The sequence below is a fragment of the Pseudonaja textilis genome, chromosome 3 (assembly GCF_049901715.1).
Source record: "Pseudonaja textilis isolate UNSWEBS1 chromosome 3, rPseTex1.2, whole genome shotgun sequence".
NCBI lineage: Eukaryota > Metazoa > Chordata > Lepidosauria > Squamata > Elapidae > Pseudonaja > Pseudonaja textilis.
Window position 1 is genome coordinate 61,790,251 of NC_141992.1, and position 27,992 is coordinate 61,818,242.

General features: G+C 36.4%; 1 protein-coding gene across 4 annotated transcripts in view; it reads right to left on the reverse strand.

Moving 5' to 3' along the window:
* Positions 1-2,930: 2,930 nt before the first annotated feature.
* The window catches only part of GLIS1 (GLIS family zinc finger 1), a 210,237-nt gene continuing 185,175 nt past the window's right edge, over positions 2,931-27,992 (reverse strand). For 3 of the 4 annotated variants that reach the window (XM_087929939.1, XM_026707118.2, XM_087929938.1), the window contains exons 9-11: positions 13,077-13,246; positions 6,780-6,947; positions 2,931-3,563 (exon numbers count right to left, since the gene is read on the reverse strand). In XM_087929939.1, coding sequence (XP_087786065.1) covers positions 3,427-3,563; positions 6,780-6,947; positions 13,077-13,246 — 475 coding nt within the window. In that variant the 3' untranslated portion in view covers positions 2,931-3,426. Of the gene's footprint in view, positions 3,564-6,779; positions 6,948-13,076; positions 13,247-27,992 lie in introns of those variants that run through there. The other variant, XM_087929940.1, reaches the window with a different exon arrangement.

Here is a 27,992-nt window from a genome sequence, read left to right on the forward strand (position 1 = left end):
GGAATTCTGTTTTACATGGACATTCACAATAACTCATTCAGTACAGGTTGTCCTCAATTTATGACCCCAATTGAGCCCAAAATTTCCGTTGCTAAGTGAAACATTTGTTAAGTGAATTTTGCCCCATTTTACAACTTGTCTTGCCACAGTTGTTAAGAGAATCACTGCAGTTGCTAAGTTAGCAACACTGTCATTAAATGAATCTGGCTTTCCCATTGACTTTGCTTATCAAGTTACAAAAGGTGATCATATGACCCCGGGATACCACGACTGTCATAAATACGAGCCAATGGTCAAAAGTGTGAAAAATGGTCACTTTTTTCAGTGCGTTGTAACATTGAATGGTCATTAAATGAAACGGTTGTAAGTCAAGGACTACCTGTACTTTGATACTTGGTGACTTTTGGGGGCATAATTGTATTTTTTCTTGCAGACAACTATGAAGATTACCTTAATTTTGAAGAAATGGCCACTAGGGGGTGATATTGGTATGGTTTAGTCATAGTGACATTTAAAATTGCTTGAGCCTACCCTTTTAAATTCCAAGTTTAAAACATGATTTGATGAATATTTTTCCCTCCATCTTCTGTTCTGAATACGCATTACTTATACAGAGATGGATTAAAAAAGAAAAATGTTTACCTTAAAAACAATGATACAAACACAACAGTCAGTTTTATATAATCTGTGAAAAATTGAAAGAAGAATGTGAAGGTATACTAATTGTGCCCTTGTAACGGAATGCCATCTGGGCAACTGGTACACAATTTCTGGTACCAGCACAGAACCATTAAATACTCTGTTTTGGTGCTCTTTTAAAATGATAATCATATGCTAAGTGGGAAGTTGCCTATCTTTTGTTAAGCACATTTGGAACTTTAAGGAAATATGGTGTGGCAATTTCAATTTTAAATGGCTTTTTATGAAATTAATGCCTATGTTGCAGAATGGCTTTTTTCCTCTCTTTGTGAGGAATATCATCTCAAATGCATTTAAGTATTTAATTTGAATGACATATGAGATAAATTGTGCACTTTAATCTCCATTTATAGTCTCAAAATTAAAAACTTGATGTTTTCAATTATTGCAAGGATGTAGATGTCTAAATTGCCATGCCAACTGAGGGATAGTCTAGCAACCAACAGAAAAACAAAAAAAAATATTCAAGAATCCCATCTTTAGTTTTTGACTGTGAACTAGAGTAGAAATTAAAGAAAAATAATTTAAATGGAAATCTCCATTATTGTAACTTTGCTATCATGTCTAGTAATGACTGGTTTTTAAAAAGCTAATAGTGGTAGTACCAACCGATATTGTATTATGAGGATTTGTGTGTGCTGGGGGATAAGTCATTAAAAAAATGCTTACAAGTGCAACCCCGGGACATCATCTCTTTTCAAATATGATGGCAATATTAATGTTTCAATATCTGGGCTGCAAATCCAGACAACTTTTGGAATGCAGAAGAGCCAAATTTCTTTGCATCCCTCTGCTTCCATCTTGTGGTTAATTGGATTTTTGCAGTCCAGATATTTTAACCTTAGATCAGGGGTCACCAACCTTTTGGACCTCAGGGACCACCAAACTCATAATTTAAAATCCCGCAGACCACTAATATAAATTTTGACTGACAGTGGCTTGCTGATGTTGGTGGGAAAGTCGGTCCCATATCCCAGAGCTGCAGTAGTCACAGGACTGGCCCTTTGGTCGTCCCGGAGCAGCTGCTCCTCCACCTGGGTGCACTGGCCTGCCATGGACTGGAGGAGCTGCTCTGGGATGATCAAAGGGCCAGTCTTGTAACTACTGCAGCTCTGGAATACGGGACCAACTTTCCCACCAATGTCAACAAGCCACCCCGGGGCAGATTTCCCTCCCCCACCATTGGTCTTATCTTCCTGTTCCAGCTTGCATGGCGCTACTCAAGGTAAGGTTTGCTCTTGGCCAAAGGGTGGGGGCCAGCAGGTGGGAAGGCCATGTGGGAGGCATAGCCTTGTGTTCCCATGCAGCTTGGGGGGATGCTTTGGGGGGGGACATTTCTCTGCAGACCACCAAAATTTTCTCATGGACCACCAGTGGTCCTTGGCCCACTGGTTGGCAACCACTGCCTTAGATAATAGTAGTGGAATTGCTACAAAGGTACCGTATCCAAACTAGCTGTCAAACTGATGGTGCTGCTTAGAGACATCCATTTCATATTCAGGAAACTATCAGTAAATGAAAGGTTGTTTATCTTAGGATCCTCATTATAATGCATATTTTAATTCCATTTTATTGGAAATAACTCTTCCAAACTCTTGTTTCTATGCTGTTGTCTCAAGCATGATCCACACATTTTATCCTTTTTTTCAGAAACACCTTTCAAATGTATTTCTCCTACTGATATTGACCACATGATGGGTTATCCTGCCAGCATCTTCAATTCTCCCTTCTTCTTCATCCTTGTCAGATGATTCTGTACATTCCAATCGCTGACTATTTTTTTTCTTTCTCATTTCTTTGATTCACACCAGTGTGTCTCCACTTTCGCTTCCCATCACCTGGATCACTATTAGCCTACTGCCACTTCTAAGACTCCTTTATGAAGCAGAAAAAATTGATATCTGTTATTAATTATATTTTCTATTAAATCTGCTATTCATTTTGAGAAACATAGTTGTGTTAAATTCTTGCAGCCAAAATAATAACAGATTTAGTGTAACACATACCTTCTGGGACGCTAGTTTTTATGCTTTTAGGTTTCCCATAATAAGCCAATTACATTACCTTCATGCAGAAGAAAAGCTGAAAAACTGGAATGTCAAGTGATAAATGGTTTGAATTACAGCATTTTGGAAAGAAGACAGAGAAATTGCATATAGAATTGTATGAGTTCTAAGTCAAAAGATAGTTCTCATTGACAGAATGAAGTAAAAAAAAAAGGAGAGCACACTATAGTTTCCAATTTTTAATTTTTTCTTGTAAAATTGAAAATATAAAACCTGCTCAGCAAAGTGAAAACGTTTATGTACATGAGGTCTGTGAATTTTAAAGCAGTCCTTTTATAGTCAAGAAAATATCCCATGAATTAACTGTGATTAAAGGGACCAGCAGTCTTAAATTGAAAACATACTTCTTAAAAATCTTTACAAGCATATTTTATAATTTAAATTTATATTTTACTCAAAAGGACTTACACATCAAGCAGTTTTAAATGGTCCTCCTTCTCCCTTAAGAGAATCAGTTTCAAAGTGCCAAAACAAAGGAATAGATACCAACAATTACACAGTATATTCCTTTATAAAATAAATTGGTAAATGTGAGCAGTTGATTTAAATGAACACATAAACGGTTGCAGATTAAACACAGTCAAGGTAGGTCAACAACAATTTTGTAAATACAAAAGGCATTATAAGTATGGTAGGCAAAGTAACAATTTAAGATAAAGACTTAGGTATCTGTGTAGATGGGAGGAATGTGATTTAAACAGTGATCAAAAGTGCCATTTTGGAAAAATCCATTATTCTCTTCAGTTCCATTGATAACTTCTTCGGATATGCACTCTGCTTCAGAAATGACTTCGTAGCCTGGAAATAGGATAAGCACATGAGACATAGTAACTATGAGGTAGCAAGAACAATCAGAGTTTTAATACCTAAAAAAAAAGCCTCCTAACTTGTTAGCAAGAAAGGGTTGGAAGATGCTTAACTCTTCTGCTTCCTACCATCTGTCTCCTGCAAATCTCTCTCCTTTCCTCTGGTTATCAGGAAGAAAGACATGGAAAATAATTAAATAAACAAACAGGTGTCCAACCGCTTGGTGAGCTGAAATGTTTGTTCTATGTTTCCCAGAATTCCCACTGCCATAACTAATTGTGATAGCTGGGAACTTTGAATATTGCACGCCCAAGCGCATCTGAAGGACATCGGATGAGGGATGCTGCCCTAGAACTTTAAAACTAATGGTTGTTTTAGTCTATACAGAAAACACCATTATAGTTTCTAGGAATGTGTAATTATGATAAAGAATGGATATTTCCTTCTACAGTGCCATTCAATCTGTTAACATGTTGAGTAACCATTCAACTTAAATGTCTACACATGTCATGACCTTGCTAATCATTCTGAACTGCTAAGGATTGGTCATACATCAGACAAGACACCATATTATTATAAACTAGTGACAGTTTCTTAGTTCTGGATCAAGGCATGGAAACAGAAGCTTTCTAAAATGGAATTATAGTGACTAGACTTGTTGCTGCTCATTTAAGTCTCTGAAAAATAAGCAGTAACAGCAGAGCATTGCTGTTACAGGACTGTCCTTTTTCGGTTTGGATTGTTTATTAGTGAACTGTTGCCTCTGCATTTCACAACTTCATAGCCCTGCAGCTGTACTTGTAACAATCAAACAATTCTGAAGAACAATGTCTGTTTCTCATTAAATTCCTTCTTTTGAAAGATCTAATTGTTAAGTTTTCTCTTCTTTTATACCTGTAGAAACCAAGCACATACATATATATGTACATACATTACATAATACATACAATACATACATACATACATGAGCCTGAACAACTTCTGTTTTTTTCTGTTTTTAAGAAGGGACTATAGAGTCTCCTGCTTCAGCAGGTTTCCAAGGTCCCTTTACAACTGTTTTATTCTGTTATGCTGAAGAATGTGCTGTAAAGGAGCTAAGAGTATCAGACTTTTAATTGTAACATCTTATTTCTAGGCTACAATTTACAAGATATTAAATGACAGAATTATAGCCAAAAACTGTTGATGCCAGATGCTCTAACGTAAGCCAGTCAAATAGAGATGTGGGGAGGACAGAAGGACGAAAGCACATCTTTCAAGATAAAAGGTGAAGATAGGGTTAAGGAAAGTGTGTGGCGCTGGGACTTTTTCCTGTTTGCCATAATTTCCAAACCATTTTTTCATTTCAAATCTTTAGGGAGAGGTTCAAGTTCAGGAGAGATTTTAAGCAGATAGCTACTGAAGTGAGAGCCATGAATTAGGAGCCTGTTTAACCTGAGTGCTGGAAAGCATTAAAAACTCCACATGAATAAATTTGAAAATAAATTCAAGCACTTCTCTCTTTTTAGAAACTTTTACCATTCAAACTGTCCTCAGGATTTAGTTAAAGGAATACCCTAGACACTACTATAAACTATCCAAAGCTCTAAAATGGAAGTATCACTGACTGGTCATTTATAAGACTCACAGAGAAGTGCTCTCTTGTTGTACGTAGCCTTCCTAGTAAATATGCTCTTATGTAACATTGGTACTATTAAGAATCCAGAGGAAAAAAAGAAAACAGGTTAAATCGTCTCAGTGTGTCTTATGAGGGCAAATGATCAAATATGGATGATAAAAGCTGCTTTTAAAGCCCCATCTTATGGAACTTTGTTTTCATTTATCATAATGGCAACAATATTTTTATACGGTCAAAGGTGGAAAGATGTATGGTACAAGTATCTTCAATGGAAGACTGGATGGTGAAGATGGTGGAATTTGTAGAAATGAAAACAAACAATTGAAAAGATTTTAACAAATTTGATTTCTGCCTGAAAATCATTTTTGGACTTTTTGCAACAAATTGAAAGAAATGAAAAATTGTTTTGGGGATTCAATTATTAGAATTACATGGGATTATGGAAATTATAAATATAGATAAATATTAATTTTAGAGTAAAAGTTTCATATATTTTTACTTACATCTGTATTAAAGAAACTCAGAAGTCATTCTTTTTCTATTTTTTATTTCCCTTATTATTTTAATTATAATATAATTGATAAAAATTTTAATATATTCTTTATTTTTCCTTTCTATTTTTCTCGCACTTTTACTTTGTTTCATTCCTGAGTTTTTTCTTTTTTCAAATCTTTTTTCTGCTTATCTTTTAAGTTTGTGGGCTTTTTTTGAAAATTCTAAACACATCCACCCAAATTCCTCTTCAATGATCCCTCACAAATTATCAAAAAAATTAATATGAGAATTTATGTTTGCAAAAGGAATAACAATAAGCAGAGAAAGAACATGGCAGTGCTAATATTCAAAGCTACCCTGATATGCACAGATTCATTGTCTGTAGTGAGACTATATTGGGGTCAACTGACTTATGAGTGATGGACAAATTTGATTTTGTGAGAATTTTTCATCAAAGTTTTCATTCTACTAAAGAAAATTTCAAGTGAATCATTCATGAATATTGGTGATGGTCTTGAGAAAACTGGAAAAAAGGTTGAGAAAGGGAAAATGTTTTGTTCAATACACCTTCATTATAACCTGTATACTAAAATATTTAATCAAACTATCTTTTTAAAAATCTGACAGGCTTTTATATGAATGCAGCATTTGATTAATATTAGAGATCAACATTTCCATTTTATGAATGTTATAGTAAAAATCCTAAAAAAATTGCATGTTTATTTCTGTAAAATGCATGCAGTTAAGCTATAGAACCAGGCAAGTCTTTATATAAATGTATAGTCACTGCCAATTTGCAATTCTTCCTTGTGCATTCCAGTAATATTAGGCAATGATATCACAGCATCTGCCCAATTCAACTAAGTTACCCTTCTCTCACATACACTAAAATACATGTATTTGTTGCAACCTCCAAAAAAACCCCTATTGTTTAGAAGGAGACAATTAAAGAACCACAATTCAGTTTTCTTCAGAATCTGGAGAAAAAAATGTGACTTATCTTGTGTTTAAAATTTTAGATCCTCTACCTTTAATGTTTTTTGTAAGGGGGAAAGTCCAACAAAAATTATAGAAATACAGAAGAAATCAATTACCCGTTGAAGCTACAGGTGCACTGAGTATGTGATATCCATTTTGTCGCAGAGGGTTACAGCAATGAGATTCCCCTGATAGCACATCATTACTGAAAGATGAGTCCATTGTTCTGTAGCAATCTCCATAGTGGAAGCAATTTTGTATAGAGTGAAAGCTACCTTGGTAACCTGCAAACAGAGAGTGTTCAGACATTTAGAAGAATGCAACCGGCTTGTTTCTGAAACTGATGCTCATTCAATACACTTTTTACCTAAGCAAAAGCCAGATTCAAAGTCTGGCATCTGGAAAACACGCATTTCCTGATTTGCTTTAACAGGACTGCAAATGAATCAAGAATCATACATTGCCCTTGATCAGCTCTGCCGTAATGGGCCACTATTGCCTAGTAAAGTGTTTAGCTCCATTAACAGGGATGTTTTTACTCCATTAATACCAAATGTTTTTCTATCTTGCAGTGCAATGTTGTCTAATATGGTCAGCTTCATCTCTGTTGGCCCTCTATTTTTTTTAAATAATCAAACAGCAATTTTGGTTTCAAATTATTTCTCTTTTTAACAGTCCTTTCCCTAAATTTTTGCACTCCATCCAATATTATTTGAAGTTAAGGCTCACAGACTCTCACATTTAGCATAACTATTATCTGCTCTTTTCTCTGCTTGTATGCTTCTAATTTTTACCTATTGTTAACATTTGCAGTCATAGTGAACTGTTTAAAAGGTCCAACACAGAAATTGAACAGCTGGATGAGATTTTTTTTCCAAGAACCATGTTTGGCAGTTACAATAGCTGGGTTATAAATTGGCTTTGCCAATTACAGTGTTTCAGAGTGATTAGAAGTTACCCCGTGGAGAAGAGACAATCCAGTGAAATCTTTTGTTGCTGTTTTTTGATAGCATGTCTACAGTGAGATTTTTGTACCGAGGTATCTTTCCCTTAAAAGAATATTCCTTCTACATAGAATGTTTTTTTCTTTCTTTTATTTTCAGGCGATCCAAGCAACTCCCCTTGGTTATTCTTGTCTGAAAACATAGCTCCCAATCTACCGTAAGAACAATTCTATTTGATTAACTCTTCAAGGTTCTCTTCAGAATTAATACCAGTGATGAGTGATGTCACAGAGCAGAAGTGAGCTTTCAAATGAGCCTTGCCAGCACTTAACCGAGTTATTTCCATCATCAACAATGAACTTTTTGTAGGTGTTATTCCGTTTGTTTTTAACTGTTCACAATTTGTTGGGCCTATGTACCCACGTAAGTACCTTTCAAACGTAACAGATGGTAACAGTAGGAGCTTAAAGTGAGGCTCAAATCCTATAACTGCAACGCAATTAACCACCACATGTGGTTTTGTACAGAAATCTAAGGAGATTTCTAAAAGATCCACATCTAAACTCCTAAGGGGCTAAAAATATGAACCATTCCCTTAAATGTGTACAATAAAATGTCCATCCCCTGCCACATTTCCTTGTAAAGAAAATTCACAAAACATTTCTATTTGTGTTAAGAAATGTAGTACATTTTGGCAGCCACAGCTAAGCTGACATTCCCTTTGCCACCAGCACCAGGTCTACCACATGGATTGAAGGCATTCCTTCAGTTTCTCAGATTTAAATCAAATCTGTGGCAGTTAATTTCTAAAGACGAATTTCCTAAACATGCTGTCGGTTTAAATGATCACTGTTAAATGTTTTATGTGGAATAAAATATAGAAATACAACAGTTAATAAAGGAATCAAGTATGTTCCAAACATAACATTCAGCTATAACTTTGCTATATGGGATATATAAAAAAGCTGTAGTTAACCACATCATAAAGTATGCTGGGTGCTCCTATTTCCCTCAAGCTTCAGCCAAAAAATCTGAAGCACTTTTAAACAAATGATATAATGAGTAAAAGTATTAGAATATGCCTCCGAAATGCCAATTCGTTTGTGTCATTCCTTTTAATGTATGAATATAAATAAGTCAAACTCGTCAAATTATATAAAGTTTCTATGCAAAGACTTCATGTAAGATATAAATAGATGTACTATTTCATTTGATCGCCAAATTCTTTCAATTTATAATCATTTCCATCTGGATCTTTTTGTATTTGAAGTCATAAATTCTACTGGAGTTTTGTTCTCACCCATTGTCAATGGCAGGCATATCCCTAACATGTCGGGAGATAAGTTTGTTTGAGTTACTGTACCAAAAACAGAATAGAAATACAAATACGTCTTTTCTTTTACAATGACTTTGTAATTGATTTTGCAGTTGGATACTGTTCTTTATAATATTTAGGCTTAAACTGAGTGTGCATGTCTACTGTCAGACATTGATTAAAAATGTATTAAGCTTAAGAATTGGATTTGAAAGTATTAACAGAAACAGAATGGCATTACCATAAATGGCACTTAAAATAACATGCTGGTGTTTGTCTGAGTTGACAATTACTATTTTTAAAAAACCCTTTGACACAGAACAATTAGGAAAGTGCTGTCTTCTCCAAAAGCCTCAATTCATTTTTTTTTCTTTTGTTGCATTCACAAGCAGTTAAATTTAATCCTTGACCTTCCATGGTTACCAGCTTTTAATGTGCCTTCTCAAACCTGGCATCTTTCAGATGTGTTGGAGATAATTTCTATTATCACAATGAATCTGTTGGATTGGTAAACCTGTGTATCTCTAAACTGCCAGATTGGGATAATGAGTTTCATTTATTATTATGTTTTTAGCTTTCATTTATTATAGCAACAAATAATGTGTTGCAACAACTTTCATTTTTTTTCTTTTTGATAGCTTATTTATCTTAGGTATCATTGATAAAACGTAGTTTATTAATGTAAAAATGTATTATAGCCTCAGGCTTTCAAATTTGGACATATCAAAAGTTTGAATTACCTTAACAAACCAAAGGCAAAGCTTTTCACACCTGCTTTCATTCGTTCAATGGGCAAGTGGGGAAGAGAAACAGAAGGTCATGCAGTCTTAAGACTGTCCTCAACTAAAGGGAGTCCTCAACTTACAACCACAACTGAAACAATAATCTGTGTTGTTGAGAGAAGCAGTTGTTAAGTGAGGTGCTATAACCACAATCCTGGCCCTCCTGGTTGTGGTTGTTAAGCAAATGTCTGGGTTGTTAAGCAGACAAAGTCCCAGGTAAGGAATATATGGTGAATCAGGGAAGTGGGGCAGATCCTAGGAGGTTCCGCACCAGAGGTGGGGCAGATCCTAGGAGGTTCCGCACCAGAGATGGTATTCAGCAGGTTCTGACCAGTTCTGGAGAACTGGTAGTGGAAATTTTGAGTAGTTCAGAGAATTAGCTAATACCTGACTGGAGATTTTACAGTATCCTTCCCCTGCCACACCCACCAAGCCACACCCACAGAACCGGTAGTAAAATTTTTTGAATCCCATCACTGCTCTGCGCTGATGCTAAAAAGCCTTCTTGCAAGCAGGATTTTCGGCACCAGACCAAAGAGACACTCATGCATGGCCAAGGCTGGATCTCCCAGCATCTCTTTGAGGCAGCCCGTGCTCCTTACTACTCCCTCTCTGCACTGGCATCTGCTGAAATTCAAGCACACAACGGCTGAGAAACAATGGCAATTCATTGAAATAAGTTTGCAAAGGAGCCTTGTCTTCCAGCAAAGACACTATGGGTAGAATTGATTTTTTCCAAAAGTCCAGCTGCTTGCTACTGTGTGGCGCCAGTTTCTCTCCATCTCCCTCTTTCTTTTCATCTCCTCTCATTTTCTCCTCGATCTCTGGCTATTCTCCCTCCCTTTTTCTATCCTTGATTCTGCTCTTTTCACTCAGTCTCAAACTCGCCCCTTCTCTTTTTTTACACATGCACGATCTCCTTCTTCCTGATCTCCTTCTCCCCATTCCCGTGCAGATTCCTAGAGGAAAAGGGAGCACCCAGCAGATTGGCTTGGCCTGACCTCCTGAAGATTAAAACCATCTTTCTAGAGAGATCTTCTCTCTCAAAATCCACTTGATGGACTTGCTTCCTTTCCTCTCTAGGAATCTGTTTGTGGAACTGCTTTCTCTATGGAATCCTCTTTTATCAACACTGCTCCCTCCTGTTCCACTGTGTCTTTCCTGCTATCCAGGTCAAAGGCGCAGGTGCTGTTCCAGGGGGAGAGGGGAGTTGGTATTTCAGCAAATTTCTGCCACTGCTAAGCACATATGGAGATTTAGTGTGCTTGGATTTTGGCAGGTGCTTGAATGGACAGGTAGAAGTAATGTAAAGAACAAGAACTGCCTCTGGCAAGTGGGGGGAAGCTCTTGGCCTAGAAAATCCAGTAAGGCATTTTTTCCAAGACTGTCATCACTTTGAAAGTTTGTTAAGCTATTGGTCGTTGAGGACTACCTGTAAATCAAAACAATCTGAAATCTTCTATTACTTAGCTTTCTGCAAGTTTAGCTCTAATCTGGTGCTGAAAGGTTTCTTATTCAAAAAGAAGTTGAACTGGTTACTAGTATATTTTTCTCCAAAATTGATTGTTGATTCTGTAAAGTTTTTCCCACAAGAACGAAGATAAATCGGAGGTTAAGAACTAGCTGTATTTTCAGCTACAATTGAACTACTGAATCAATATAGTAATGTAGTTTCTTACATGCTAAGGTAATTGTCTAAATTGATTCTCTATGTAGAAAAAGTAGACTACAAAATCGATTCATGTAACCAGTGAAGGACAACAAACATAATTAAAACCATACTAAATTCATTCCAACAATGATTAAGTATTATTCATGAGCCAGATATACAATATTTATTCTCACAAATTTTGGCATGGAAATTACCAATATTTCTGATAAAATCTGAAGTTTCTGAACAAATCTATGAACCATTTATCATTCACCTGAGTTGCAAACACCAGAACAAGGAAATTTCTCTAGTCAACCAAGCTCGAGATCAACTAGATTTCTATAGTTGTGCTCATATTACACTTACCCCAAGTTAATTTTATGGTATACTCAATCAAATTCTCTGATACATTGAACACTTGTTGTATACTGAATTAAAACATTATTGGCTGGTAAATAGCTCAAAACATTATGCACCTACTCCCTTATTTTAGCTAATACCTTGTATAGACCTATCTAATTAAATCTGTCCAAAAGTAGATTAAAAAGCAGGGTCACAAAAAGAAATAAATGATATATTCAAACTAGTATATTCAAACTAGGATTTTTGACATTTGTGATAAATCTGGAAATGCAGACTCCTTTTCAAATGATTGATTGATAGACAGACAGACAGACATGGTAAATGTAGGATTCAAGAAAACATCCTTGGAAAATTGAAGACATCACTGGTTTTTGCTCTTTTATTATTTTTCCTTCTCAGCATACAAATGGCTACTTCATTTGAATGTGTCAAAATGTGTACTTCATTTGCACAGCATTATCTCACAAAGACTGGCTACTTCTACCAGTAAAAGAATTGCTACTTCTATTTTATTACAAAATATAAAAGACATTTTCCATTTACTATAGTCTATTATGCCAATGAAAGGGGTGTGATGGCTCAATGGTTAAGATGCTGGGCTTGTCAGCTGGAAAGTCGACAGTCCAAATTTGAGACTTAAGTTATGTGCGATGGAGTGAGCTCCTGTTATTTGCCCCAGGTAAAGCAGATTAAAAAGTACCACTTCAGTGGGAAAGTAACAGTATTCTGTGTACCTTGGCATATAGTCATGCTGGCCACATGATCATAGGCGCATCTTTGGACGTGACTAGACAAGGGAAATCTTTACTTGTACCTTTATTATGCCAATGACTCTATTTATACTATTTCTGCTTCACACGAAAATATAAAATATTTGCCATATTGGTTTCTAAAGCATGATGTAAAAGATCCTAATGGTTCCCTCTCAGCTGGTGCTCATCAGCTTGAATGACATCTCCAATAATTGAAGCACAACTCCCACAAACCAGACAAAGCCCATAGCATTTGGGATTATACAAGTTACTGTCCAATGCCAAATTTCATTTCAAATTAGGCATTATGAGAAACACAGAGGATCCACTGAAAACAGTAAGCTCATGTTGCTTTCCTGTTTATGATGATAAATACATCATGCTATACAGTCTAAAGTCATTACATTTCCCATGTCCCCATCTTTTATCCAGATTATAAAATGGCAAAGATGGATCTTGCCTGACATAATAATGTCAAGACACAGTATAACTTTCAATATACTTTGGTTGTCATGGTTAATTTGACCCTGAGAGTAGATTAGTGTATGCGTTTTACATTTCTTTATGCATGGTGCATCCTTTTATAAATATACAGAATAGGATTACCTTGTGGCCCCTGCGGCGTAGATTGGTTTGGAAACGGCACATATAATTTATTTGCTGAGAAATGATGCCCATTTGGAGACTGGCTGTGTAATGGTGATGAGCTGTGTTTCTGAAGGAGGGAAGGTGCAACTACTGCTTTCAGTGGGCTAGCAAGAGCATTTGGAACAATCCTGGAACCAGAAAAAAAAAAGGGGGGGGAGGGGAGTGATGATCAGTTGGCTTTCATCTCATCGTTAGTGCTCCATAAATGACAGCTCTTTTTTAAAAAAATATTAATTATAAGTGGATTGAAAAGTACAGGATATCTAAAAATTGTTCCATAAAGCATTGATTTGAACATATTCCAGGAGACATACCAATAGAGATTACCATTTTAATGACATAGCAGCACAGCATTTTTATTGGGTAAAAAACATTAATTGTATTTTATTTTGCTGTAATTCTGTCTGTATGGCATTCAACACTATCATCTACGTTAAACCATTAAACCATTCTTCCTCTTTTCATATTCTTCAAGTGTCTCAGCATGTGCCTAATGCTGTTATTCATACAGAAGAGGCCTACTTAAAGTTGAAGCCTATATACTCTGTGTGTGTGTGTGTGTGTATACACACACACACACACAACACACATATATTCACGTCTTCAAATTTTGACTAAGGCTTGTTATTTTCCCTACAGTTTATTCCAACAGGTGTCATTTGACCACTTCATTTTGAAATGAGAAAAAGACTTGGAGTAGAAACCTGTCTCATAATGGCTACTCTCATACACAAATGATACAGGTCCTTGACTCACAACTGCAATTAGGACCAACATTCTGCTTGTAAGTCATGCATCCACATTACTAGACCTAATTTTCTGATTGTTTTTATAATTCATTAAGTGAATCACACAGTTGTTAAGCTACTCATGTCATAAATGAGAAGCCATTCTTCCAAATTTTGTTGTTTTCGGTATAAACGAGCAAAACATGTGAACATTGAGGGATGTGCTATGACATTTTCCATTAACCAGAAGTGCTTTACAGGCCATAAATCACTCTTTCTGAAGCCACTGTAACTCCAAATGGGCATTAAACAACTAGCTGTAAGTCATGGACTACCTGAAATTGGGGTATGTATAATTTCATCAAGGAGAATCTCAGGCAACCAATCTTTGCTTTGGAGCATCAAATTGAGCATAGCCTTATTTTTACTGATTTTTTATTAGGCAACCAACTTTGATAAGCCTTCTGGTAACTTAATCTGATAACCACCAAATTCCAAAGAGTTCTGATGTTCATACACTGTAATGCCCTGGAAACCGTTCCTGGGAAGAGAGACTCCACGAAATCTCATTTTGTAATCACATTTATCACACTACATTAGGAGCCACTGAAACAATACACCTCCCATCCCTGTGATTCTTACTGAGATCCACAACACAAATGCTCAATATCTAAGTTGTATCAATTTTTTTTACATTTCAATTATGTTTTAGCTGATCAGGATAGTTATATTCTCTTGTAATGTTACCAGATTTTGTTTAAAAGCTAGCAAGGTTCATCAGGACCCCAGAAGGAACAGTATGACTTGATTAAAGAAATTCCAAGTTTAATAATAATGATAATAACAACCTCTTTTATTTATCTGTTTCTAACTATATTTGCATCTATTTTTACTTAAGCCTTAGTATTAATACAGATAGTCCTCCAGTTCATTTAGTGACCATTCAAAGTTACAACACTGTGATGACCCAGAGTGTAACACAAACGTAACCAAATCCAAACGTAAATAAATGTCCTTTAATGCCTCCAACTTGGCCCCACTGTTCAATAATTCTCAGTTGGAGATAAAACTTATTCAAAAATAGTCTTCAAAAGAAAGCAATACAGTCTGAACTTAATGAGCAAATAAAAAACCAAAACAAACCACAATGAAGGAATTTCCACAATGGACCAGGATAAGTAATTACCAACTTCAAGGAGATAACAAGGCACAGTCTGTTGGAAGGATGCCAATCAAGATAACTTCAGCCCAGAATAAAACACGCTTTGCTTCTGGCAACACTGTGTTTTAACCATCTCTCTTACATACTGTTCTCCCAAAACAAACCACAATGAAGGAATTTCCACAATGGACCAGGATAAGTAATTACCAACTTCAAGGAGATAACAAGGCACAGTCTGTTGGAAGGATGCCAATCAAGATAACTTCAGCCCAGAATAAAACACGCTTTGCTTCTGGCAACACTGTGTTTTAACTGTCTCTCTTATATACTGTTCTCCCCAGCTGCAACCAAGGAGGGGGATCATGGCCGCTTCCTCTCTCGTAAGCCAAGTTGTTTCCTTCTCCATTTCTCTCTGCGTGTCCTAGGATGAAGAGGGGATGGGCCTGGTTCTTCCTCTGACTGCCCAGCAGACTCTGCCCTTCCCCAGCCTCCTCCACAACCTCCGGAGCCACACTCCCTGTCAGCTGTTCCTCCTCTCCCTCAGACTCCGACTCTAACAAGGGCATGACAGACACTGAAAAGTGACTTGTGACCATTTTTCACACTTAACGTTGAACCAGCTCCATGCAACTGACTCCTATTTATGATGGTTGCAGTGTCCTAGGGACATGTAATTATCTTTTACAACCATATGACAAGCAAAGTCAATGGAGCCAGATTCACTTAACAACCATATTACTAATTTAACAACTGCATGATTCACTTAAGAACTTTGGCAAGAAAGATTGCAAAATGGAGCAAAATTCACCTAACAAATGTCTCGCTTAAAAACAGAAATGTTGGGCTCAATTGTGGTCGTAAGCCAAGGACTACCTGTGGTTTCAGTGCTCAGTTTACCTAAGCTAAGAAAATTGTGGCCGTGTTCAATTTATCTTCCAGGAATATTTCAGACCTGCACAAACTGAAACATCCTGGATTTTATCCTTGCCTTTGTCTGACTTGAAATACTTCAGCAGAGCTTAAGGAATAGTTTGTTCAGGTTTGAAACAAAACATTCTCCATTTCATGCACATCATGAGGTCCTACATTTGCGCAACCACACGCTCCAAAGGATGTTTTGGGAACGTTCATTCAAAGTGCTGTACACACTGCTACATACACAAGAACCATTGTTTCAGAACCATGTGCTCTGAAACATGGGAAATATTGTGATGTGTTCCCCTATATTAGCATGATTTCCCGTGGTTAGAATTTTTAATGCCTCCATATTTGAATGGCTATATCAAAACTTCTTGTCATGCAGGATGCCACTGCCAACCTAAATCCTCTGCATAATATGACAATCCCAGATTGCTGTATAGTTTACATATTAATATAGCACGGTAAATCCTTCGAAAGAGTAGGGGGGGAAAACATAAACCATAAACTTATTTTATGATTTAATAGAGATTTATTTGTAATTCAGTTTCCTATCAATAAAAAGAGAGGAGGAAGATAAATAAGGAGATGGAGGTGATGACCATGAAGATTAGGAGGCGGCTAAACAATGTTTTGACATTCAATGCTCTCTAGTGGCATCCCAAGGGGAAGAATTGAAACAGTTTATGTCCAGGATGTGAGGAGTCTGCAGATATTTTCTCAGCCCTTTTTCTGACCTGTGCAGTGGGTCCTCAATGCAAGGCAGGCTTTTATTATTTTTAGTGATGGCTCTGCAGTGTTACAGGATAAGATATGTTTCATTTTATAGAAATCATTTGGGCAATTATCGTTTATGCAGATGGGACTCTTAGAATAGGTCAGCCAGGCCAAAGTCATGCCTGTTTGGTGGTGGAAGAAAAAGAAAAACCTTCTGCACAATAGCATCTTCCTCTCTATCGAGGCTGCAATGGGTGGAGGCCATTGTGATCTATACTACTGGAAATCCAAGGGTCAGAAGTCCTTTTCCTCCACGGATTCTTCATATCCTTCTCTCTGTTCTTCACTTAGAAAAAAATTCAAGCTAGCCTACTCTATAAACACTATTCTGAGGGAGTCCCAAAGCAATGCATTGTGTTATGCTAATGGCAAATGGCTACAGGTGAAGATGTTATAGCAACCCACTATGTCAATCTGATTGCCTTCCCACAGTGGCAGAGCCATCTTAAAACACAGCGAAACAGCTGCTATATAATAGTGGCTACTCCACTCAAAGTGGCTATTTTATTTTGCCTAATAGCAGGAATGATCCAAACCTCTCATGTTGCACCATTGGCTCTTCAAAGCTCTTTAGGAGGCACAGGGGAAGTATGTTGGATAGTTTGTTTTAGTATTTTTCTTCCTAATAAATTAGGATGTAGGGAACAAAATATTTATTATTTTCTTTATTAAATTTTATGCTGTCCATAAGACACGAATATACAGGTTGCCCTTGACTTACTACCTCACTGAATCCCAAAATTTTGTTGCTAAATGAGACTGTTGTTAAGTGAGTTTTGTCCCATTTTACGACCTTTCTTGCCACAATTGTTAAGTAAATCACCACAATTGTTAAAGTTAGTAACATGGTTGTTAAGCGACTCTGGCTCCCTCACTGGCTTTGCTTATCAGAAGTTCACAAGATATGATCGCATGGCTCCGGGACACAGCAACCATCATAAATGTGAGTCAGTTGCCAAGCATCTGAATTTTGATCACGTCACCATGGGGATGCTGCAATGGTTGTACGTGGGAAAAATGGTCATAAGTCACTTTTTTCAATGATGATGTAACTCTGAACTGTTACTAAACAAACTCACTAAACCAATTGTTGTAAATAGAGGATTACCTGTATGCATATCTTCATATGTTGTTATAGGTAGGTTGTATTTTTTATGTTTTGGAGCTTTTTTTTACTGCTGGAGTTTGAAGCCAAGAGTCTGCATGAATTTGCTGTATGCAAATGCCATAATAAAATAAAAAAAATATGTAGGGCAAGCCCCAAAAAGCGCCCTCACAAATGTGTGTGTGTACACACACATGGATTTTAAGGTATGTGATTTTCACACTTTGCTACCAAGTTGGTCCCTTTTAATATCTTCCTTACAACATAAAATACAACACAGCCTGGGCAATTGGTAACTACTTTGAAAGGATATAAAATTTGAATGACAAAACTCTATTTCTCTTTTACTTATACTTGGGGGTAAAATACAACCACAACAGAGACATGGATGTTTCCAATATGAACGCTGTCTCACTTTGTTGTTGTTTGGGAAGAAAAGCTTTGACAGTGAGATTCTTCTCTTAGACAATGGATCTCAATATTTCTTCCATCCATTGCAGCAGTATGATCAGATCCAGAGTTCAGCCCATCTGTACTTTATCTCAAATAAATTCCTGTACGGTTTGTGATGTGGTACTTGCCTGTAACTTCAAACTACTTTATCAAGTGCTGTGGTTACTTGCTAAATGCTAACACAAAAGGAAAAAACAATAGTCCTATAAAATAGTACAAAAGAATAGCAAATTCATGTATTGTGCTTCATTACATGCTGGTATGTTACACATTCGCGTGTGTTTGATATAATATGAACAATCTATTGTGGCAAAAGCTTATTTTGGTGAAGGAAATATGCACCATAATCTACAACTTTTCAAAGAACCCAAACAACGTTATTGTGTATCCCAATCAGCATATATACAAAACCACTAAATTAACAACAAAGCAATGGTTTCTAACATATGGCTTGATCTAACTTAATTAATATGGCCCCAGCACAGTTTTTATATCTGTGATGCTTTGTGTAGGATTACATTAAGATGTATATAGTTCAGATTTCAGAGGCCAACATTTTTGGAGGGCTACCCATTCTGCTGCTCTAACGGTATGTGAAAATGGCCTTAGGAGATAGGGCAGGGTGGTAAACTTGCGGGCTGCAGGCCAGATGCATCACATGCTGGCCCCGTCCTAGTTTAGCGAAAGGGGAAAAAGTCCTGATATGTCACGTGACGTCACTGTGGCGGCGCGAGTTTGCCACCCTTGAGATAGGGGGAAAAGTTCAGCGAGGTAGCTTAAGCAAAGGAAACATGACATTGTGATGTCAGACATGTAAGGTAGTCCAGACTGGAAGCATGATCAGATGGACTAATTTTACTTTATTGTAAGTTTACATTAACAGAATCATTAACGTTAACAATTTGAAAGTATTTTGGCTTTACAGCCTAAGAAATGATTTGGAAATGATTTGATACAAAATGAAACAGCCAAATTTCTGGTGGGTAAGAGTTCTGTACGCATTGAACGCCTATTCATTGGTTGCCAATAGATTTGCAAGTTTTGACTTTCAAATCTCTCTCCTGGGTACCTGATGGACCACTATCTTGTTCAAGGGCATCTCAGTGCATTCATGCTTACAGGAAACTGAAAAGGACATGGGAACAAAGGCAGACCATCACTGTTATATATACCACACTTTGGAATGCTTTGCCCTTCCCCCCAGAGTTGAACCTGGAATCCCCAATATTAGATTTCTGCAAAATGGTCAAGACTTCAATGTTTGATCGAGGATTCAGGAGTTAAGTATTGTCTGTTTTGATTGTTTTGCCAACCTTCTCACTGAATTTTCAACATTTTTTCTCAGGTCTTTATGGGTAGTCCTTGACTTACGATCAAAATTGAACCCAAATTTATGTTGCTAAGTGAAACATTTGTTAAGTGAGTTTTGCCACATTTTAGACCTTTGTTACCCTGGTTGTTAAGTGACTCATTGCAGTTGTTAAGTTAGCCATGCTGTTGTTAAGTGAATCTGACTTCCCCATTGACTTCGCTTGTCAGAAACTGATCACATGATCCTGGGATACCACAACCATCATAAATATGAGCCACTTGTTAAGTCACAGGACTATAGGGATGCTTCAATGGTGGTAAGTGTGAAAAATAGCCATAAATCACTTCTTTCGGTGCCATTGTAACTTCGAAAAGTTGTTAAGTTGAGGACTTCCTGTATTCTCTGTAAACTGCCAAGAGTTTTACTGAGCTGAGTGGTATAGACATATCAATCAATCAATCAACATTTACTCCACCTTTCCAATTTTTAGGTAAAACAATGTTCTATGAACAATCAGTATAGAGAGAATTAAAAATCTACTTAATAAATGAAGCGTAAGTCATGTGAATGATAAAAAGTTCAATGTAGCTATAGGCTCTAGATATCAAAAAATTAAGCGGAAAGAAATCAAGAAAAAAGACCAGGAAAAAAAACCCCACACCTTAAACAATGATTTTCATCTTTTCCCATAAAATTAAAAATGAAGTGCAAAGCTACCCTAATTAGGTTTCTGTAGAGCATTAGTTTCTTCCTATGCATTTCGTTTCTAGGTCTAGCCTTAGGGGAATTTCTGTCAACATAATCTGAGGAAATAGTCTTACCATAAACTTTCTAGAGAGAGAGAAAAATCTGAAGTTTGGTGAACTTTACTACTAATCAGTCCCAGGTGCCTTTGTCTCATTTTAGAGAATATGCAGCATTTCTTTTAATAGCATCTTTCTAAATCAGTCTCTGTCATTTTCTTTCCCAAATATTCTATTATTATTATTGCATTACGTTACTGTAAGTAAGAAACAAACACTATTGAGTTGTATTATACCTTCAATTGGAATTTACACTCTGGGTAGTCAATGTCTCTGGTAGTTCCCCACATTTTATGGTCCTAGATTTAGTTGGACAAAAATCTATCTGTTTGGCTGTCTTTGTCTGTCTCTCTCTTTCCCTCTTTTGCAAGAATTCTAATTGATGACTTAAAAAGTGGGCTTTAAAAACTGGACTTTCTCTTATTGTGGAGCTGAAAATTAAGGCTAAAATTGGTGCCAAGGCTTAAGAATCCTGTTTCATTCCTTACTACCCTCAATATCTGCACTGTCTTACCTTCATGACATCATCCCCTGCAGCTAGAAGCAAAAATAAACCAGACAAAACAAGTGTTTCTCCCTCATGAATGAATGCTCCAGAAATTAGGCACACCTCTACAGTCACACATTTTGCAGAGATATTTATTTTTCTGAAGTTTTATTTTGTTCTTTTTTTGGGTGGGGGGGAATAGTATCAAAACAAAAGGAGGTCCAAACTTGATTTCTAAACCTTCCAGTAATAGTAATAGTCTTTTTAGTTAGACATTGTAACATCAAATTAGATATCTAGTATTAAGCACAATCAACTTGAATATTCTAAACTAAATAAGCAAAGTCAATTTAGTATTTGTGGTTATGGGAGGGCAGGTTTTATCTCCACATTAGAGAAATTTCAGAGATTTTCAACAATGCAGTCAATTAGACGGATCTTCAAAAGGATTTAGGGTATTTTGAGTTTAGAAAATTCTGTTCTGAAGAGAGTCTGGGTTATATTATGCTTCTCTTACTTTGCTTATTAGGCTACAACTCAGAACAATAATTGGGCTAGTTGGAAATTATCAAAGACATAGTCAAGACAATGAAGGATATCAGATTTAGGAAAACTAGCAACACTTGATCAGATAGTTTGAGGCCTGAAGGCCACACAGGATGGACTTTGTAATACTTGTAACATGGTTTTTATAGTACTGCTACACTGGCTAACATTATGTTACACAGATTAATCTACATTTTCACTATGGAAATCATTTAGCTTTTCCCCAGTAATTGCTATAATTAAAAATTATTTTGTACAACACAATAAATACACTGTGTGTGCATATTATCTCTCCGTGTGTCTATCAACTAAAAAAGGTCAATTTTAGTTCCATAAATCTTATTTTTAATGTTTTTGAGAAGAGAACCTAGCTTATAAAAAGCCAATATTCCACCAGAAAAATTATTAATGATAAAAGTTCAAACTTCTTATATCATATTTTATGTGTGTGTGTGTGTGTGTGTGTGTGTGTGTGCGTGTTCTTATGTTTTCATGGGTATTTATATGTATGGTAAAACACTAATTACCAGAACCAAACTCTTGGCAGACAGGGCACACATAAAGACTGAACTATGCACCCTGACCAAAATACTGATAGCTAATGGCTTCCACAAAAACAAAACCACTGACCCGATCCACAAAAACATACTGAAACACAATAAAGACCCAGAAGATGAACAAACCTATGGAACAGCTGTCCTGCCCTACATAAGAGGAACAACAGACAAAATCAGCAAGATACTACGCAGACATCACATCAAGGCTGCCTTCAAAATGGGCAAAAAAATAGCAGCCATCCTAAGAAACCCGAAAGATAAAATTGACCTAGAAAACCAAGGCATATATGAAGTACCCTGCACATCATGCCCTGCCACATACATAGGACAAACCAACAGAAGGATAAGTACCCACCTTGAAGAACACAAGAATGCAATAAAAAAGCTGGAACACACTTCCTCATTAGTCCAACATATGAAAGCCACAGGTCATAGCATCAACTTCAATGGCACCAAAACCCTAGCTGCTATAGAAAACCCCAGCTACAGAATCATCAGAGAAGCCATAGAAATTGATAAAAGACCTAATAGTATGAATAGAAGAGATGACTCCACCAGACTATCAATCATCTGGAAGCTTGCACTCAAACAAAAAAATCTCTATCCCACAATCCAGGCAAGCACCTGGACACAAACAGACCCCCACCAAATATGCCCCAGCCAGCTACCCAAATAAAACCTAGCCTCCTAATAAATAATTATCGGCCATTCACAAGAAACCAAGCTGTACTAAGAAACCCCAACGCACAAAGTATCAAGAACACAGCAACTCGAAGACCAATAAAAACAGACCTAGACTTCCACGCCAATCAGGATAAGGAAAAAAACCATTCAAATAAAGCAGAAAGCCAGCACCAAATTCAAACTAATCAAGGAGAGAAGCAACCTAGATCTAAGGAGAAATTTCCTGACAGAACAATGAACCAGTGAACTGATTTGCCTCAAGAAGTTGTGGATGCTCCAACACTGGAGGTTTTTAAGAAGAGATTGGAAAACAATTTGTCTAAAATAGTATAGGGTTTCCTGAACAGGAGGTTGGACTACAAGATCTCCACGGTCCCTTCCAACTCTATTATTCAGTTATTTGGTTCATATTACTTGTTTTTGCAAATATGTTTATGAGGAATATTCTCCTTTAAGGTGGTGGCATACTATGGCATAAGCTGTCCAGGATTATGAATAACTTTGCAAATGGAGGTTTTCATTTTGCTAAAGATGGCAATTCTACTGTTCTATGAAGTGTGAAGTAGTGCCACAAATAACCATTTAGTTTGTCTTGATGAACGACAATGGGGCAAGCTCTGAGAAACATGCAATATTGTTTTAGTGCATACATTGGGATACATATTTAGGCACCACATCTATCTTCTGTAGCTTCAATTTTCAATTTTCTTTTGAATGGCAGGTAGTCCTTGATGTGCAACATTTCCAAAATTTCCGTTGCTAAGCAAAATAGCTGTTAAATGAATTTCATTCCATTTTACAGCATTTCTTGCCATGGTTGTTAAGTGAATCTGGGTTCCCTGTTGACTTTGTTCTCTGAAGGTCGCAAAAGGTTATCACATGAACTGGCCAAGCTTCTGAATTTTGATCATGTGACAATGGGAATGCAGCAACCAACAGAAGTGTGAAAAATGGTCATAAGTCACCTTTTCAATGCCTCATGACTTCAAATGGTCACTAAATGAATGGTAGTAAGTTGAGGACAATAGGTTTCCCCATACATACACAGAAACACATTTTCAGGCTCTACAGATCAAACTGGACAAATGAAAGTGACGTTAATATAGCACATTGCTACCTGGAACTTTAAAAGCAATAACAAAAAAATTCTAATATAACAAAATCTACTTTTTATATGACAAACTACTCCTAAATAAAACATACATTAATATTAATATAAATTGGTATAAAGTTACCTGATCTCTATGCGTCACATGCTTCTTTATTAAAGGGAAATAAATACTTCTCATATGTAGCCAGGGTAAATATATTTGGTAATGAAGTCAGATTTTGTTAGATCATTTTCAAGTAAATTAAATATTTTTTTGTCAAACTGTGTAAACGTCTTAAAAACCTTTTGGGAAAACTGAGCACTACCCTTGTTACTGACTTTGGCAAAGAACAAAATAACAAGGGCCTTTTTTGTTGTTGCTTTTTAAAAAAAGAAGGCTTTAAATCAAATCCTTAGCCTTTCTGTCAAACATGAGTAGGTTTCTTGTGCTCAGCATCTTGTGGTGTTTGGCTTCAGTCATATTTGATGATTCAGTCATTATAGTTTGTGATAGCAATCGTTTTGCTCCATCCCAAAGACTTAAGCTCAGGAATGCAACCTGTCATCACTTTGGCTCATGGTGCAGAAATTTTGTACATTCTGTATACTTCAACAAGGAGTCAACAAGTGATAAATGGGGCAAAACCTTGTAGCTTACCAAAAGGGTAAAGTAGGTAGAAAACAATGACCACAGATTGAATCTGTGCAGTAATCAGTATACATTTTTATCTGATGGAGCGTATGTCTACTACAGATCGTTCTCGCTTTTTGACCACTCATCATTCAGCAACCCTTCAAAGTTAACAATGGCACCAAAAAAGGGAGATTTACAACCAACACTCAAAATTGTGGCTGTTGTGGCATCCTTGCAGTCATATGATCGCAATTTGTGTGCTTGGCAACAGTGTCACACAATCACGTGATGGTCATTTTGTGACCTTCAAAGCCAGCTTCCAACAAGCAAAATCAATGGGGAAGCCAACATGAAGTTGAATTTCACTTAACAATTGCACCACTTAGCAACAGAGTTTCAAACTATGGTTGGCAAGTGAGGACACTCTGTATTAACAAAGGTACAACATTCCAATAACCTGAATGAATACAGTGCCCTAAAAAGATTGCAGAAAACTCTTAAAAGGGACATCAGCCTTGTGTTAGCAATTAATAGTATTAGCTTTGTGTATGATTATTTCAAGTGCGTTTTTGCCATAAAATATTCTCCTGTGGTTTTAGAAAGCTCAGAGGAAATCTGGGTGTAAAAGTACTTTATTTGGCATTTTTTATTGTTGTTAATAACACTATTCAACAGCGTATCAAATAGTGTTTCTAGTCTCTCTCTGCAATGTATGCAATAAAATGCAGTAAAGCACTAAAAGAACACTACTCTGTAAGATAAAATCAAATCTAATATAATATATAATATTATTATATAATATATTATTATATAATATATTATTATATAATATATAACATATTATAATAAAAGTGTAGCCATCATCAGAGAAGAACAAGGCCTAAAGTAAGATATTATAAAATGATCTTAACATAGAAAGAATATATCTACATATTATATTATTTTAAAATACTGGAAATAGAGAAATATCTGTACACGCTGTCAAAGCCATAGTAATGAGAGCACATGGAACAAATTTCACTTGCAAGAACAATCCAGATTCAATCCTATTGCCAAAGTCATTATTCCTACTACTGAAGCATGGATATTGTAGTATTACTTCAGGAAAGGTTTTTAAAAATGACTTTGGAGTTTGGTTAAATATCTGTGAGAGGGTGCATTGAATCACCTGAGATTCTAAAGCAGGTTTTGTTTTGTAAATTCAAGCCACAATTTTGAATTAGGCTAGTAAAAGGTTAGAAGTCAAGATTTAAGTGAGAGGAGATAAATATGGCTGCAAATGTTTTAAAAACAGATTTACAGAGTTGGAAGGGACCTGTAGGTCATCTAGTCCAACACTACCACCATCACCTGCCCAAGCAGGAGACCCTACATCATTTCTGACAGATGGCTGTCCAATGAATTTTCTCAAGATTATATTTTACACTAGATAATGATAGACTATCTTCAAAAGCTCCTCCTTGTACAGTACATTGTATCAACAGATGTGGAACATGAATCATGGTGGATTAGTGACGCAGTGGTTAGAATGCAGTGGTGCAGGCTACTTCTGCTGATCATAGGCTGGCAGCAGTTTGGCAGTTTGGGTCTCACCGGCTCAAGGTTGACTGACCCTTCCATTCTTCCGAGGTCAGTAAAATAAGGACCCAGATTGTTGGGGGCAATATGCTGACTCTGTAAACTACTTAGAGAGGGCTGTAAAGCACTGTGAAGCAATATATAAGTCTAAGTGCTATTGCTATTATCCACTTCTAGACAGAATTAGGGTGTGATACCAACTGATAAAAAGCCATACCACAGAATCCATTAGAGCTTCTTCTAGTAGGTATGAATACAAAAAGTCCAAGAGTCTCTGACCTTTTAGGGCAAACACGAGCCCTTTAGAAAAGATTCATTCCCTTAATTTGCTATGAAAAACTATTCTGGTGGAGTGTTTCAGATTTGTGTGAACACCATTCTACTTAGCTTACTTCAGGGGTGGGATTCTACCAGTTTGCACCTATTCTCTAGAACCGGTTGTTAACATTCTAAGCAGTTTGGAGAACCGGTTTTTAGAAGAAATTACTGGCCTTATACTCTTGATATACTGCATACTGCCATTATAAGTTATCTAGCTGTCAGAAGATAGTAACTGGAATGTTTGAAAACTAAAAATATAAATTCCTAACTATGATCTTAAAAAATCCAATATGCTTTTACATTATTTTTGGCTAACAAGTAACTGAAATTACTATATATCTGACATAAAGTCCATATATTTTTTTAGCTTTGCCTGATGAAATGTTATAAAGAGTAAGAGACTGTTTTGAGGATACTTTGGCAGTCTCATCTTCACCAGTAAACCAGATTCAAAAGTTATATAACTAAATCAGGAGCAGTATCTAATCGAACAGTTAAAGAATTAAGTTTTATTTTTTTTTGTTTTTTTAAAAGCCACAATTTAATTAAACTTTTTTGTTGACATATAGAACTATTATCTTCCAAGGATGTTATGTATATGTACAGGTGAAACTCGAAAAATTAGAATATCGTGCAAAAGTTCATTTATTTCAGTAATGCAACTTAAAAGGTGAACCTAATATATGAGATAAACACATTACATGCAAAGCAAGATAGTTCAAGCCATGATTTGTCATAATTGAGATGATTATGGCTTACAGCTCATGAAAACTCCAAATCCAGGGGTGGGATTCTACCAGTTCGTACCTATTCGCTACAACCGTTTGTTAACATTCTAAGCAGTTCGGAGAACCGATTGTTAGAAGAAATTACTGGCCTAATCCTGTAAGGAAGGCAGGAAGGAAACATTCTGGTGTTGCTTACAGAAACTGCCTCTCCGTTAACCCTTAGAACGTTCTTGGCAGGACTAGACTTCTTGTCTCTGGAACTTCTCTGGAGTTTTTTTTTCCTTCCTTTGCTGGTACTTTGCTTGTGTGGAGTGACCATTCAAAGTTACAAAGGCACTGAAAAAAGTGACTTATGACCATTTTTCACACTTACAACTGTTGCAGCATTCCCACAGTCATGAGAGGCCAGGCAAAGAGATGCGTGCCTCGATGTGAGTGTTGTTGAGTTGACTACACCCAGACAGTCACATGACCACCAAGCCATGACCACCAACTTAGCCACGCCCACAGAACCAGTTGTTAAAAAATTTGAATCCCACCCCTGGCTTACTTCAAGGAAATGATAAGAGCTAAGATGTTTTATTAAGATAGAATTAATATATCATTCACCACTACACCTTTCCACAACACTGCAATTTCTTGACTTAAGGTATTCCCAAATGCAAAACTGCAGGATTATAGAGAATGCTTTGTCCTGAAAACAACTGGTAGTTTTCTTCAAAATTCAGCACAGGAAATGTGGACCTGGGTAAACTGAATCTATTGCAAAACTCTTTATGATGGAAAAACACCACAAATTCTGTTGCTAAAACAAATCTTGCTAGTGAGATCACTATGACTAGAATAAATATTATAAACTAATGACATGTTATATATTTGCATATACACACTATAGTCTAATATAAAGTATCTTCCAATTTAATAAACTTGCATGCATCCCAAAAATTAAGTGAGAGGCCAGTAGCATAATTTTAAAAATATATTTTTATTG